The sequence below is a fragment of the Alosa pseudoharengus genome, unplaced genomic scaffold, assembly GCF_046254945.1.
Source record: "Alosa pseudoharengus isolate Yale_2024_CS ecotype anadromous, Long Island Sound unplaced genomic scaffold, YU_APseudo_1.1 YU_APseudo_1.1_scf_4, whole genome shotgun sequence".
Classification (NCBI taxonomy): Eukaryota; Metazoa; Chordata; class Actinopteri; order Clupeiformes; family Clupeidae; genus Alosa; species Alosa pseudoharengus.
In genome coordinates this window covers 14,152,264-14,167,622 of record NW_027468774.1, presented here as the reverse complement: position 1 = coordinate 14,167,622, position 15,359 = coordinate 14,152,264, and the positions used below count along the sequence as shown (strand labels likewise).

General features: G+C 48.6%; 1 protein-coding gene across 2 annotated transcripts in view; it reads left to right on the top strand.

Annotated features, from left to right (window-relative positions):
- The window catches only part of ttyh3a (tweety family member 3a), a 55,865-nt gene that overhangs the window by 29,446 nt on the left and 11,060 nt on the right, over positions 1-15,359 (top strand). For both annotated transcript variants that reach the window (XM_076264911.1, XM_076264912.1), the window contains exons 7-12: positions 144-219; positions 5,668-5,723; positions 7,566-7,658; positions 8,332-8,424; positions 11,305-11,441; positions 14,465-14,638. In XM_076264911.1, coding sequence (XP_076121026.1) covers positions 144-219; positions 5,668-5,723; positions 7,566-7,658; positions 8,332-8,424; positions 11,305-11,441; positions 14,465-14,638 — 629 coding nt within the window. The remainder of the gene's footprint in view (positions 1-143; positions 220-5,667; positions 5,724-7,565; positions 7,659-8,331; positions 8,425-11,304; positions 11,442-14,464; positions 14,639-15,359) is intronic.

The following is a 15,359-nucleotide window of genomic DNA, read 5'->3' as shown; positions in this document are numbered from 1 at the left end:
AAGTTGCCTGGTGTCTCATTGTTTTATTTACTTGTTCTTTTAAATGTCAGAATTTGGCCCCTGTGGTATTATTCATCTTACATTAATTCTTTCTTTTTCTCTCTCTCTCTCTCTCTCTCTTTCTGTTTGCATGACTTCCACAGGGTTCCAGTGACTTCTGTGCATCCCCTGACACGTACGTCATCGATGTGACTCAAAAATATGGCGTCATCAACAAAGGTGAGCCTCACAACCTGTTTCCACACTCTTCTCCTCTCCCTCTCCTCTCCTCTCCTCCTCCTAACACAGGGCTCCTCTCCTCTCCTCTCCTCCTCCTAACACAGGGCTCCTCTCCTCTCCTCTCCTTTCCTCTCCTCCTTTTAACACAGGGCTCCTCTCCTCTCCTCTCCTCCTCCTAACACAGGGCTCCTCTCCTCTCTTCTCCTCTCCTCATCCTAACACAGGGCTTCTGTAGAAGCTGACGTACAGAAAAGACAGGCTGCCCAGTCTGATGTGTAAAAGGGAATGAGCCGTGAAGGATGTTGGCTTTGGAGTGAGTGCATTGCGGATCTGCACGGAAGTAAATGCAGCGTTCCCTCGAGGCATCCTTTGGGGACAAGCTTTCACTCTCACATCTCAAAGAAGTGACCTGGGATGGACTTTTCTGTTTAAACAAGCATAGGCCACTGAGGTTGCTGTTTTTAAAATCTGTTTCAGAGTGAAAGAGTTTTACTTCTCCTTTTCACATGGGGGACGTAAAACAGACAGAAACTTTATGCTGAACAGAATAATCCAAACAAGTCTTGGAAGGTAACCACAGACAAGACTGATTGTGTTTGAAAGACAAGATGCCTCTGTACAAGGGTTGTTTTCACCCCATCATGTCCTGTGGTGATAATGATCTGAGGTGAACTGATGTGTTGTGGACTGCGGAAAAGAGTGTATATTAAAGGTTATTTTCTATGAGAAGTGCTGTCCTGGTGGTTGTCTTCCATCGATAGTCCACCTCCCCCAGGGAAGCTGTGATGGAACCAGCCCTCCTGCTGGGCTTGGAGCTGGATGTTAGGCGGCGTATGGAGTTTTTTGCAGCATGCTGGCTTGCCAGGGTGTTTAGCACAGCTCAATAAAGTGGAGGTCTGTAGCAGAGGACTGCTGTACGTACGGGGAGGGAGTAGCCGGATGGGGAGGTCTCTGTCCATCATGACTCCCAGTGTAATTGAGACAATCTGTCCATCGAGTGAGCGGAGGAGGTGGGTGTGTGTGTTGTGGGGGGGGGGTGTGTGTTGTGGTTGTTTTGGAGGGTGCAGGAGGGGATAAAGGAGATGAAAGAGGAGCTGCAGTGAGAAGATAAGGGTTGGAGGGTGAAAGGAAGAAGGCTGTTGCATGAGGGCATGGCGTGTCTTGGTGCTCGCTTACTTCATCTAGACTTATACCCAGCCAGAGATTCACTCTGTTTATACCCAGCCAGAGATTCACTCTGTTTATACCCAGCCAGAGATTCACTCTGTTGATACCCAGGCAGAGATTCACTCCATTTCCCCGTATCACTCCAGTGGTCTCTTTCGCTCACACAGTCATCTCTGTCTCCATCTTCCTCTTCTCAGTACAGCTCCGTCAGATCACAACAGGAAGTTTTGGCTTCCTGGATACTCTGTGCTTCTGTGCTTTTAGTTGATCTCTGCATGCCTTGTCACAATGATGACTTACTCATATTTCAAAAGCAAGCTTAACCTTACATAAAGACAACAAAAATAACTGTATGTGTAAGAAATTGCTCTGTTGGGATTTGATATCTTTGTGCTTTAAATGAATGCTGAATGCTGAGCCCCCTCAGCTTCCCGACATGCTTTTATTTGAAGAAAAAGTGTTTTTACTCCATACTATTCAGATGTCTGATCCCATCAAAGAAATAGTTGTCATTCTTAACCTCAGCTGCACTCTTTCTCCCTTTCTGATTGGCTGCAACGCAGCATGGTCTCCAGTGCACTCCCAGCCATGAGCTCTAATGGCTTGCAGAGGGGGGGGGGGGGGGGGGGGGGGGTCATTTGACCACAGGCGGCATCACATCCAAGACACGTGGGTCTCTCTGCCCAGCAGTGCTGATGGAACTGGACCTAGTGTCGGAAAAATGTGGAGCAGACGTGTGTGTGTGTGTGTGTGTGTGTATTTATAGCAAGGTTCTTCTATACGTGCCCATGCAATGCGAGTGACTGCCTCATCTTTGGGCTATTGCACATTGCCATTACTCCCTGGAGAGTCAATGTAGTTTTTATCTTTATCAGTTCTCCCAGATTATATTAAGTCATGTGCTGTAGCTCTGCCATACGCTAGCTGCTCAGGTCCTAGAACTGTAGAATGGCTGTGACTACCACCCCTTTTTTTTTTCATTCCGCTTATCTCTTTTCCTTCACTTCCACCATTCCGGCCCTGACACTCAATGGAAAATAGAGAAGGAGATGGAGCGGTGTGTGTGGTGTGTGTGTTGTGTGTGTTGTGTGTGTGGCCCCACACTCCATTGTGTGGGGCATCTGTCTTCAGTCCTCTCTTCCAGGTGGCACACGTCATTTTTATGGCTGTTTTTACGAGACGTCTCTCTCTCTCTGTAGCTAAAGTGGCCGCTGTATATCTCGCTAAGAGCAGCAGCTGTGTGTGTGTGTGTGTGTGTGTGTGTGTATTAAAGCCACAGTGATGAGCATTGTGCATCTCTCCCTCCCACTCATCTTGCTGGGCATGACGAATGACTGCAGCCCAATCCCAGTTGATCAGCGCGCGCGTAGAGAGAGAGGGCTGCTGCAGCACCAGGGCTGCCGGGCGTCCATTTCCTCTGCCCTTACAAGCCCTAAACCAACACCACGAGTGTGTGTTTGTGTTTGTGTTTGTGTTTGTGTGTGTTTGTGTGTGTGTGTGTGTGTGTGTGTGTGTGTGTGTGTGTGTGTGTGTGTGTGTGTGTGTGTGTGTGTGTGTGTGTGTGTGTGTGTTGCTACACTTCCCGAGCACTGCTCATCCCTGGGGGCCCTCTCAGCTATCAAACTGACAGACACACAAGAATGACATCTGTATCAGTTCGCCTGGAATATCAGGCCAGTTTAATTAAGCTGTTTTACACAAATGAGCGTGGTAACAGTGTGTGGGGGGATCCACATGGCTGTGGTTCAGCTGTAGGCACAAGGCCAGAGGCTGAATGAATTGAATGTTGATGTCATAGATTGTCATGGAATATTTTAAGGGCTAAATGATCTCCAATGCAGAGTGAGTAGTAGTAGTAGTGGTAAAGGACCAGAGTGAGATTAGTCCGATATCCCAACTCACGAAATGCCTCTTGTGCAATCAGACATGAACACATTGTTTGACTGCAGCTGTTGCGTAATAACTTGTTTTGCGTATGGGTCAGTGGATTCTGCAGGAGCGGGATTGAAAGCTACGTGTTTTGAGACCTTTTCTCTGACCTACCCTGACAAAGCGCCAGTCCTGGACGCTTTAGCGACTCTCCCCTCTCTGGCCACATGGCTTGGCCTGTGTGCCTCCTCTGGCGTCCGGTCATGCTGCGTCACCGCTTCCCGATTCCGGCCGGACGCCACGGAGAGTGAGATGTATGGGTGTTGTGGTGTGGTGTGGGGCTGCCCGGTGCGCTGTGAAAGGATGCTCCTGACCTCTCACACACCCACCTGAGACGCTCATTTCCCTTGTCAGTGTGTAATTACAGTGTTTATGAGGCACGCGTGGGGAGCCGACAAGCTCATCCAGAACATGGTTAGTCAGACATGGAGTGGAGAGGAAGTGTGTCTGTGTGAGTGTGAATGAATGATGACAAGTGTGCATGCATGTATGTATTTTTCGGTGTATGTTGGGGGATGAAGTAGGCGCATGTACATTTTAGGGGCTTAGGGGTATGTGTTTAATCATGTGTATGATGACGTGCGTATAATCTTGCTGTGTGTGTGTGTGTGTGTGTGTGTGTGTGTGTGTGTGTGTGTGTGTGTGTGTGTGTGTGTGTGTGTGTGTGTGTGTGTGTGTGTGTGTGTGTGTGTGTGTGTGTGTGTGTGTGTGTGTGTGTGTGTCTGTGTGTCTGTGTCTGTCTCTCAGCCGGCTGATGTAGTCTGATTGAGAGGCGTGGGTGCCTCTGTGTGTGAGGGACATCTGTGCTTCCACACAGGCAGCGTGCCATGCTTGAGTCAGAGAGTGTGGGCACAATGAATATCAGAGTCTGTGCAAGGCATGGATGCTGCCCCCTCTATCTCTCTCTCTCTCTCGCTGTCTCTCTATCTCTCTCTCTCTCTCGCTGTCTCTCTCTCTCTCTCTCTCTCTCTATCTCTCTCTCTCTCTCTCTCTCTCTCTCGCTGTCTCTCTCTCTCTCTGTCTCTCTCCCTCTCTGTCTCTCTCCCTTTCTGTGCATCTGTGCCAATTTCCGCTACTATAATCAAAGTGTGAAAAGCGTCATTATCGGTTTCTTTTGCCAGTCTGATCTCACTGCTGCTTGCCTACTACAGCCTAATGCTGCTAAATATGAACCTCTCCCATCCCACTCATATGAACCCTCGGTGCTTCTCTAAACATGCCTCTTCCTATTCCACCAGTCCACCAGTGGGGCAAGATAAGCACACTGAAGCGTATGCGTTGCCTCAGTGACCAGATGATTAGTATGTATCGACCGCTATGCAGCCGTTTCGGTGTGTTATCAGCTGGCCCTCTTGAGGAAGTGGTGGGCCCGAGAGAGATTAGAGGCTTTACGCGGGCCGGATGGGATGGAACGTCTCCCCAGCTCTGCCTTGTGGTCAGCTGGGCTGCGGCACTACTGCTACTCGTCAAAAAAGTCAAAAGCAGCCGGCTCTCTGCCCGACAGGAACACAGAGATGGAATTACATGTCATGTGTTAAGGGTTAGAGGAGCCAGCAATGCATGTGCTCATTTTCAACACATTTTCCCTCCAGAAGTGGAGGTCGGGGGTGAAACTAATCAAACTCTGTAGCTTCTACCTTGAAATAGACCATCAGGTGAAATCCACCAGAAGAGCTATTGGTCTGTTACTCTATATCTACCGTGACTTCAAATGATAGAAAAAGGGCAAACTGGGGCCGTATTGTATTTCTCACCGACCTGTGAGTGCACCTGCACAAGTGTAGAATGAGACTGCATATGGAACTGGACACCAGGGAAGTAGAGAATGGGAAGTTGAATAGTTTTGGACAGTAAGGCGGGGGATCACATTAGCCAGCGGCAAGCGGCAGGTTTCCTATTGTTCTCTATGGTTCGGCAGCGGAACGGTGGCAACGCTGGCGTAACGCTAGCGGTGAACAAGCTGAGCGTTGAACTTGGTTCAACTTTCAAAGCACAACGCGGGCGTATTCAATTGACAAACCGCTTGTGTTGCTTAGGAACGAGACAAAACTTATTATGGTCTGAGCGCTGCGTTACGTTTGCCGCTGCCGCTTGCCGCTGGCTGATGTGATCCTCGCCTAAAGGGTGTCTTCTGTGTTCCATCCCAATGTGTGCTCACAGTTCATACAGGGTCATGAGTCAGGGTGACCGGGTGGAGGGTCAGACCATTTGGGCTGATTCAGGACTTGTCCCTCTTCCCTCCTCTTCATGTGACTCATAGACAGGCTGCTTGTGTGAAGTGCCTGTGATTGTGTGTGTCTCCCTCAGCCTGCTCGCCTCTTCATCTCCTCCTCCTCTTCCTCTTCTCCACAGACATCCTGCAGTACTACCTGAGCTGCAGCGTGGGCCGAACCAACCCCTTCCAGCAGGTATGATGTCACTTCCTCCAGCCGGCACACAGCTAGTGCCAGCGGCCCGCCCGCTCATCTCCAGCCCACAGCTCAGTGCTGTGTGCCGGGCTCGGCTCAACCAGCTTTTTCACTAGTGACTAACACACTCTTGTCAGTGCCAAGCTCCCCTTGTGCGTCCATCATGTTACCGTAATGACGTAAGCAGCAAGCTTCCCTCTCTCCTACACGCGCACACACGCACGCAGACACACACACACACACACACACACAATCCCAACAGTATGATTATTTGAAACATTTTAGCTCCTCTGTGTGTACCACAGTATTTAAATTGGGAAGTGAGATTACATCCAATCTGCGCACTGCTCTCGTCATCCCACAGGCTCCCTGTGTGGCCTGCTCATGACCAGTGTCTCATCACAGTGCCATAACATGCAGGTTGACCCCATAACTCTTAACTGTGGTCATCTTCAGTGGGGGCCCACTGCTGCTGCAGTTAAACGCCATTAAGCAGCACATTAGAGATGGAACTGGAGAATGTATGTCTCTGTACAGCAGTTAATTATACTGTATGTGTATGTTTATGTTAATGTCGATCTTTTAATACTAATAGACATAAAGCATTGTACAGTATATCCATACAGGATAATTAACATTTAGTATTTAGTAATTTTCAAACTAGTTTAGCTAGTAAGACTTGACCGATAGCCTGGCCATACTTTACCAGTCGAGTCAAAGGTGTAGTGACTACCCAATTCAGAAGCAGGAAGTTATCCCCAAAGCCTCACTGCACTGTAGTCCATCCATCCCTTCATCCATCAGCACCCCGACGTCTCTTTGGGGCCATCCATCAGCACCCCGACGTCTCTTTGGGGCCATCCTGCCCTGCGCTCCTGCTTAGAGGGCCTGCGAGTGTTCCCTCCGCGGGGGGCTCCGTCAGCTGAGGGGCCTCTCCATTGAAGGCTGAGAAGCGGAACAGATTAACCCCCCCCCCCCCCGCCTGTGTGGAGGCCAGCAGTCCGCCATCTCCTCTGGCTTTCCAGGCAAATGTAAATTTAGAATAGCCCCTTTAGCTCCGACAGAATGTGAGAGTGCAGGAGAGATGGAGTGAGAGAGAGAGAGAGAGAAAGGAGGAAGAAAGGCAGGGAGGATAGAAGCAGGTCTCCCCTCTCAAGCAGCTCCTATCCATTTTGGTCTCAAATATTAATGCGCTTCTGAGACGTACCACACACTCAATCTTAGTGGCACTTTAACACAATCTGGGCTCCTACTATTCTTGTTCGGTCACCCCACCTCTCCACACACACACACACACACACACACACACACACACACACACACACACATATACAAGATGCACATACACACACATACGGACAAACACACACGCACTTAATGGACTTTTACTGGGTGATTTCCCACAGCACACACCAGCACTGGCCTCTCTGCTCTGAGTCTCAGCTTTCAGCCCAGAGGCAGTAATGTGTGGCAGGTGAGTGTGAGTGTGAGGAGATGGCGTATATATCCCATTGTCATGGGAGGGAAGCTGTGCCGTACATAGTGTACCGTAAGCCTTTGTCCTCCTGCGTGTTAAATAATACAGGATTAGACTCCTCGGCCTGGCTGGAGCACTCACACATCCAGGGAAGAATTAGGTAATGGAGGTGGCCCAAATAAGATGTAAGCCTGGTTGTGTTTAGCATCTGGGAGTGTGTGTGTGTGTGTGTGTGCGAGTGAGAGAGTGTGTGTGTGTGTGTGTGAGAGAGAGAGAGTGTCTGTGTGTGTGTTTGTGTGTGTGTGTGTGTGTGTTTGTGTGGTGTGTGTGGGGTTGTGCTGATGGTTTAGTGTTTGTGTTTGCAGAAGCTGTCTGGGAGCCATAAAGCTCTTGTGGAGATGCAGGATGACGTGTCAGAGCTGCTGCGCTCTGCCATTCGCGAGTACCCACAGACCAAGGTGTGTGTGTGTGTGCGTGTTTGTTTGTTTGTTTGTTTCCATTGCACTTGCACATAATGTCAGCATGAGTGCATGTGTGTGTCCACACTATTTGGTCCCTCTGCTTGTGTGTGTGACATGGTCTGGACCTGATCAGGCAGATGTGTGGTCACTCAGAGCCAGATGTGCCCCAGGCCTGCATGTCTCTCTCTCTCTCTCTCTCTCTCTCTTTCTTTCTTTCTTTCTTTCTTTCTTTCTTTCTTTCTTTCTTTCTTTCTTTCTCTCTCTCTCTCTCTCTGTCTCTCTCTCTCCCTTTGTCTCTCTCTCTCTCTGTCTCTCTCTCTCTCTCCCTCACTTTCTCTGGTCCTTATGTAGGCCACTTATTTAAGGACAGTCGTGTATCTTATACTTGTTCTAATGGCAATACAGCCCCAACAGCGGCATTGTGTTAAAGGAGGACCCACTCTGTGTGTGTGTGTGTGTGTGTGTGTGTGTGTGTGTGTGTGTGTGTGTGTGTGTGTGTGTGTGTGTGTGTGTGTGTGTGTGTGTGTGCGTGTGCGTGTGCGTGTGCGTGTGCGTGTGCGTGTGCGTGTGCGTGTGCGTGTGCGTGTGCGTGTGCGTGTGCGTGTGCGTGTGCGTGTGCGTGTGCGTGTGCGTGTGCGTGTGTGTATGTGTGCACGCGTTTGTCTCACAGGGTAATCTGGAGGAGATCCAAGGAGTGCTGAACACCACTGAGGTTGGCCTGCATCAGCTCACAGCTCTGGTGGACTGCCGAAGTCTACACATGGTAAAGGCCCAGATCTCTCTGCTTTGGCCTTCTGGAGCCCACTTCTCCAAGTGCATGCAGCATGTGCGCGCGTGCGTGCGTGTGTGTGTGCGTGTTTTGGAGATGTGTTCTGTGTCAGTCTGATATTTCCCCCCGTGTGGGGGCCATGTCATGTGACCAGAGTGCGGTCACCCTCCTGTGTTCACTGGGCTCCTGCCCTGCAGGGCCCCTGTGTCCTGTCGCTGCTGTTATCTCTGGAGCCAGCTCAACCACAGTGCCTCTCACTGCTCACCGCACTCGCACGCTTAAAGGGGTGGTTCAGGATTTTGGGACATAGGACCTCATTTCCAAGTAAGCAAGTGTGATATTTATCAGTGGAGACCGTTTTCAACACGTTTCATTCAGTCCTTCTAATTGCAGAGTTCGCAGGTGCTAGGCTAGCGCAAGTCAACGGTATGTGCTAGCCTGCCACTAAAAACAGTCTTACCCACTCCAAAGTACACCCGAGGCAAATAAATTATAACGCCAGACTATCGATGTAAATGTCTGTATTGATAGTGTTATTTCTAAAGTTATTCTATCCTTGCATTTCAACGATCGCATTACATTTTGAGGGACTAGTTTCTTAGCAGCGGCGGAATTATACTTCTCCGGTTAGTAGTACTGTGCCGAAAAGTAAACAATAAAGCGCACTCCAATGGGGATACCTAGTAGTAGCCTTGGTAATAGCAGTCCGCCGATAAGTTGCAAAATGACTACTAACAACTTCAGGGACCAAAGTATAACTATTGCAACGCGATGCAAGGGTAGTTGTATTTCTTACACTATTCTATCAACACAGACATTTACATCGATTGTCTGGAATTTGCCTCAGGTGTAGTTTAGAGTGGGTAAGACTGTCTTTAGTGGCAGGCTAGCACATACCGTTGACTTGCGCTAGCCTAGCACCTGCGAACTCAATTAGAAGGACTGGATGAAACGTGTTGAAAACGGTCTCCACTGATAAATATCACACTTGCTTACTTGGAAATGATGTCTTATGTCCAAAATCCTGAACCACCCCTTTAAAGCCCAGAGCCTGTTCCTCAGACCAGAACCACAGATAGGCACTCATGCCTCAGTGTCCATCAACCCCCGCCCCCCCCCCCCCACTCCCTCTCCTTTCACCCATCTCTTCTGTCCATCTCTCTTCATTTCTCACAGCTCTCACTTCCTGTCTTTTCCTGTCATTCCCCGTCTCAACCCCCCCCCCCCTATATCTCTTTCTCTTTTCCACTCTCTTTCTCTCTTTCTCCTGCCTCCATCATGCTTTCTCTCCCTCCCTCCGTTTCTCTGTCTGTCCCTCCCCCTCCATCCATCTCCAGTCCATCTGCCTGTCTCTGTTGCAGGCGTCGTGAGCTTGCGCTGGCCAGTGGGCAGTGGGCACAGATGCCCAGTGACCTCCTGTCACAGGCTGCCACCCTTCAGCTCCTCTCATCATGGCCTCATGTCACGCCACATGCCACTCACCGCCCACGGCCCCTGCTCTGCCCACACAGTCTAGAATGTTGTTACATACAGTACGTAGTATGTGTACACCCAAATCATTAGACCCCCTGTTCATTGAAGCTCCCTGGGTACCTATTACTGCTCTATAGAAGTGCCCACACAGATTGTATGTTTAGCAAGAGAGGTAGTGGTATAAAACAGCTGTTGATGTTGAATGTTGTTCATATATCATCCACTGAGATAACACAGATAGAAGTTCATACGATTTATCTGTGGTTTCAATTGAAAACAGTGAAACTTTATTTTCCACTTATGCCTGTGGTTGCTAAGCAGAAACTCAGGTCGTTAGTTCCATTTCGGTCCAAGCCACACATCCTTAGTTCGGTTGACACTTGCTAGTGGGTTGTTGGGTCTGAAACTTTGTGAATTCCTTGCCAAACACTGGGGAATAAATTGAGGATACCATGCTAAAACTGGATGGATTTGTGCAATTACAGTGGAACTCTGGCCAGTGGTGAGACATGCTACTGTATGACAATGAGTACATTGGGGAATTCTAGATTCATGTGTTATAAATATCTTTTCTTCTGTCAGCCATAAATATAAACCTGTATAAGATGTCCTTTCCCCTTGCATTTAAATGATACCCTCACCTTATAGTAATTATAAACAATTCACACCATTCATTTTCTCCTCTCGGTAATAACCGTAATTTGCTCCAGGAAAGACCTAGCTTCTCCTCCAAGCCTTGTCATGTGTTCCACGTAGAGCGAAAGAATAATAGACACCAAGAGGGAGAGGGAGAGAGGGAGAAAGAGAGATGGGATGGGAGAAATGTATTATTAAACACCGATCTTTTTTCCAGTGTGATCGCTCTTGCATGCAGTTATTGCACTTCATAGGGCGTCTCTCCAAAACAACATACATAATATTTTAACCAAGGACCAAGCAAAACACTCCCTTCAGTGTTCCCAGAGAACTTCCACACAGTGTTTCATTTTTGTGAGGCCACCCTCACTTTGTTTGTTTCTAGTTTTCGGAGCCTGGGCTGGTTTTTTTTTTGCAATGTAGTTGGCTGGGCTGTTTTAGCAGTGTAGCGGATCGTGAGGAGATGTTAGCCGAATATGACAAGAAATGTTATACGCTTGAAATCTTGTACGATCGTTGACTGCACCTTTAAGAGAAAGGTTGACTAGTGTTGACTACCTAGTTTGAAGAATGTAAACAAAATGTTCACTTGTGTTTCTCAGGGTAACTGCTGTCCTGTTTGTCTGTTTGTCTGTTTGTTTGTTTGTTTGAGTATTCCTCCCTCTTCATGCCTACTCTATGTGTCTGTGCTGTTGTGTTTGTTTGTTTGAGTATTCCTCCCTCTTCATGCCTACTCTACGTGTCTGTGCCCCTCTCCGCACTCAGGACTACGTGCAGGCGGTGACAGGTGTGTGTTATGACGGGCTGGAAGGTCTCATCTACCTGGTGCTCTTCTCCTTCGTCACGGCGCTCATGTTCAGCTCCATCGTCTGCAGCGTGCCGCACACCTGGCAGGGCAAGAAGTGAGTAGGAGTGTGTGTGTGCGTGTGTGCGTGTGTGCGTGCGTGCGTGCGTGCGTGTGTGCGTGTGTCTGTGTGTGTGTGTCTGTGTGTGTGTCTGTCTGTGTGTGTGTGTGACATGTGATGTCTACCAAAATCAAGATAACGCTGCACATATCCATGCTGTCCTGTGATGGTTTCAGATCCACATAACTGAATTATGTGTGAATTTCCATGGGCCACATCCACAGCTTCTGCGTTCTTCCTGCTGCTCTTCCCCCTCACCTCTGCAAGTGCTGTTTCAAATGTGTTACGACTTTGTCGACCTTGGAGAGCTGTGACGTCTTTATGGAGGGTTCCTGGAAAACCACATAGATAATGACACCTTAGGGAACAACAACCATCTGAACCAACATGGCTAATGACACAAACTGCGGGTGGCATGTCACTGGCAGGGAATGTGTGTGTGTTTGTGTTTGTGTGTGTGTGTGTGTGTGTGTGTGTGTGTGTGTGTGTGTGTGTGTGTGTGTGTGTGTGTGTGTGTGTGTGTGTGTGTGTGCGGGGATCAATACCATCTCGTGCTCCACACGCCAAGCCTGCCAAAACCCGGATGCAGCTGCTTCCTGCAGCATGACCATTTCCTGTTGTCTCAGTGGGATCGATGCTGTGCTAACCTAAGCTGGCTGGGGCTTGGAGGCAGTAATTGCGTAAGCTGAGTGTCATTTCCAGAGTGTCTCATCTCTTCCTCACTGGGCCGCCCACTCACCAGGCCCTCTGGGGCCTCCCATGAGCTACAGACGGGATTAGTGTTAGACTGAGAGTCTCTCCCGCTGGAGAGATACACACCTCCTCTGGAAGCCTCAACACTACTTAACACGACTGTATAATTAGCACAGACCTCCCTCTCCTGCCCTTTGTTTGTTTGTTTGTTTGTGTGTGTGTTGGTTGAATAATTGATTGACTGATGATTGGGAGAGTGCAGTTGGGAGTTTGCTTTATGGGATCATTTTCATCTGTTGTCCCTAGCCAGTCCTTAAAAAGGCAACCTAGAGTAGAAAAAGGAATACAAAAGATGGCCCATCACAAGTCAGCTAATTAGAATTAGCTACGGGCCCTTAGCCCATCCAGCTCTCTCCAGCAGTGCCATGTCTCTCACACACACCAGCCTTATCTCAAAGCTAACATGCTCTCTGTGGCCTATTGCTGAATGAGCAGGACGCATTTCCCTGCTCTAGTTGGTTCAGTTCCACAAGGTGGGAGATGCTCTCTTTAGTAACTGAGACATTTGAAAACAGGGATGGATATCTTCCTGATAACCATATGGCAGAAAGGCTGGGCCAAGTGATCGTTATGTGTGTGAGCACCAAGGATGAATCCATTTTATGGTCAAGGGATTTCCTAAAAGTGCAAAGGGTTTGAATGCTGAGGTGGGTAACCGGGCTTCAGAAAGTGCAAGTCCTACCACATTTTTTCCAACCATTGTCTAAACCAGCTGATTTTGATTAGTACAACTCAGACAGGAAAATGAGATTATACGTAAAATCACCATCTTGTGCAGTTAGAACAGATATATGGTTGAACTTCTCATATCTGAAGCTGAGGTTATCCACCTCTGTTTAAATAAAAGTTGTGGCTTCTTGTCTCAGCACTAGTCCAATTCAAGTTCAACTATTAACTTTTCTTCTCAATATATTCGTATTGCTCCGTGTTTCTCCTAAGGGGGGTTAGGAGAAACACATAATATCTCAATAAGAGCTGTTTTATTTCTTTTGAAACTATTTCTTTTGAGTTCTGGACAAAAATCCATGAAGTGATTTAGTGATCAGCAGGGGGAGCCAGACTCCATCACACTGTGTTCCATTCTCTCAGCATGTGGACAGACAGACTCCATCACACTGTGTTCCATTCTATTGCAACCGCACTGACTAACTCTCTTTGGGCTTTTAAAAGTTTTTGTTTTTCTGTCCATATTTAAACTAATTTCCTCCAAAACCTTTTGTTCTCACTCTCTCTCTCTCTCTCTCTCTCTCTCTCTCTCTCTCTCTCTCTCTCTCTCTCTCTGTGTCTCTTTTTTTCTCACACAGACACACACACCACTCTCTCAACACGCACTGTCTCTCTCTTCTCTCTTCTCTCTCACACTCACAGAAGTCACATTCACACACACACACATACCTCTCTCTCTCTCCTGCTCTCTCTCTCCTTTCCTCCCTCCCTCTCTCTCAGTTGCAACACAGTGCTCCTCTAAATCAGCGATTCATATTATTACCCCCCCCCCCCCCGTAACATCAGTTCTCAGTTCATCGGCCACTTTCCCACCCAGCTCCACGCCAGGGTAACTAATGACGGCCAATCATTGCTTTGATACCCGATCAGCGCTGGCTGGAGCGACCCCGGGCAGCTTGGATCCGATTAGCTCCCGCTGTTGTTTCAATTTCATGCCGGCAGCTTTGGGATCCGCGGAGCAGCCTGGAAAGGCAGTAAATAAATGAGCTCAGTCCGTGCTGCTCCCGTTTCTTTTTTCTGCCCTCTCCTCCCCCCTCCTCTCCCCCCTCCCCTCCCCACTCTCTCTTAACCCCGGGGCAGAGCAGGAGTAAAGGATGAATGCCAAATGAGTGCATGTGGTTGGCACGCCGAGCGGGAGCGACAGCGACGATGGCGGTGGCTGCTCGCCATCGGGTCCTGTGGAGCACAGCGTGATTGCAGAGGAAAGGGCGCCCTCTGCTGCTCTGTGGCGCACAGTGCAAGGGCATGTGAAGTGGACGATAGCTTGTCATCGGTGTTTATCTTTGTCAGGAGGTGGATGTGGCCCGGCTGGTGTGTTTTGGGAATACAATGTTTCTTTCTGTTCTGTCAGGGACAGAATTTTTTTGTTTGTTTTCGTACCCTGATAGAAAGTATAATTTTTCATGATGTAAAGGTTTCTTCCATTCTTTTACCTTCATTCCAGTTTGGTGTGTGTGTGTGTGTGTGTGTGTGTGTGTGTGTGTGTGTGTGTTCTGTGCCAGATTGAGGGTTCTATAACTTGTATGGTGTGTGTGTTGCAGGAATGAGGAGGACAGTGAGGATGAGTCTCTGGCCCACAGTGGCAGGCCGAACCATGACAGCCTGTACCGCGTGCACATGCCCAGCCTCTACAGCTGTGGGAGCTCCTACGGCAGCGAGACCAGCATCCCCGCCGCCGCACACACCGTCAGCAACGCACCGGTCACAGAGTACATGTAAGAGCACACACACACACACACACACACACGCACACCAGCATCCCCGCCGCCGCACACACCGTCAGCAACGCACCGGTCACAGAGTACATGTAAGAGCACACACACACACACACACACACACACGCACACCAGCATCCCCGCCGCCGCACACACCGTCAGCAACGCACCGGTCACAGAGTACATGTAAGAACACACACACACACACACACACACACAAACACACACAAACACACATGCATACACCCCAGTATCCCCACCAGTACATGTAAGAGTACACACACTCACACCAGGGTATAAAATCTTTTTTTTGCCAGCCAAAATACTTTTCTGCCGGCTACAAACTATGTCATTATTACCTAATCTAAATCCTGTTGCTGCCCTGTCCTTGATCTTCTTGTTCTGAGTTCAGTTTGAGATGCATACTAGGCTACTTTAAGTTAGGCCCTCGTTTTTCTGATTTAGTGCAGCAGTTTCTTCCTCTACACCCGATGTCATGCCTGCTTGCTAACTGTCAGATAATACAAATCATAATGTCCAAAGCATGTGTAACTAATGGGATAAACCTGGAGAATTCCACAAAATATCAGACGTAATCAAAACACTTTAAATCAATGAGGACAGTTTAATTCCCTCATGTCTCTAATTATAGCCTACTTCTTCCTCCCCTAAAACACCTGCTAGTCAGAACACTCAAATGACACCATGTGCAAAACCTGTA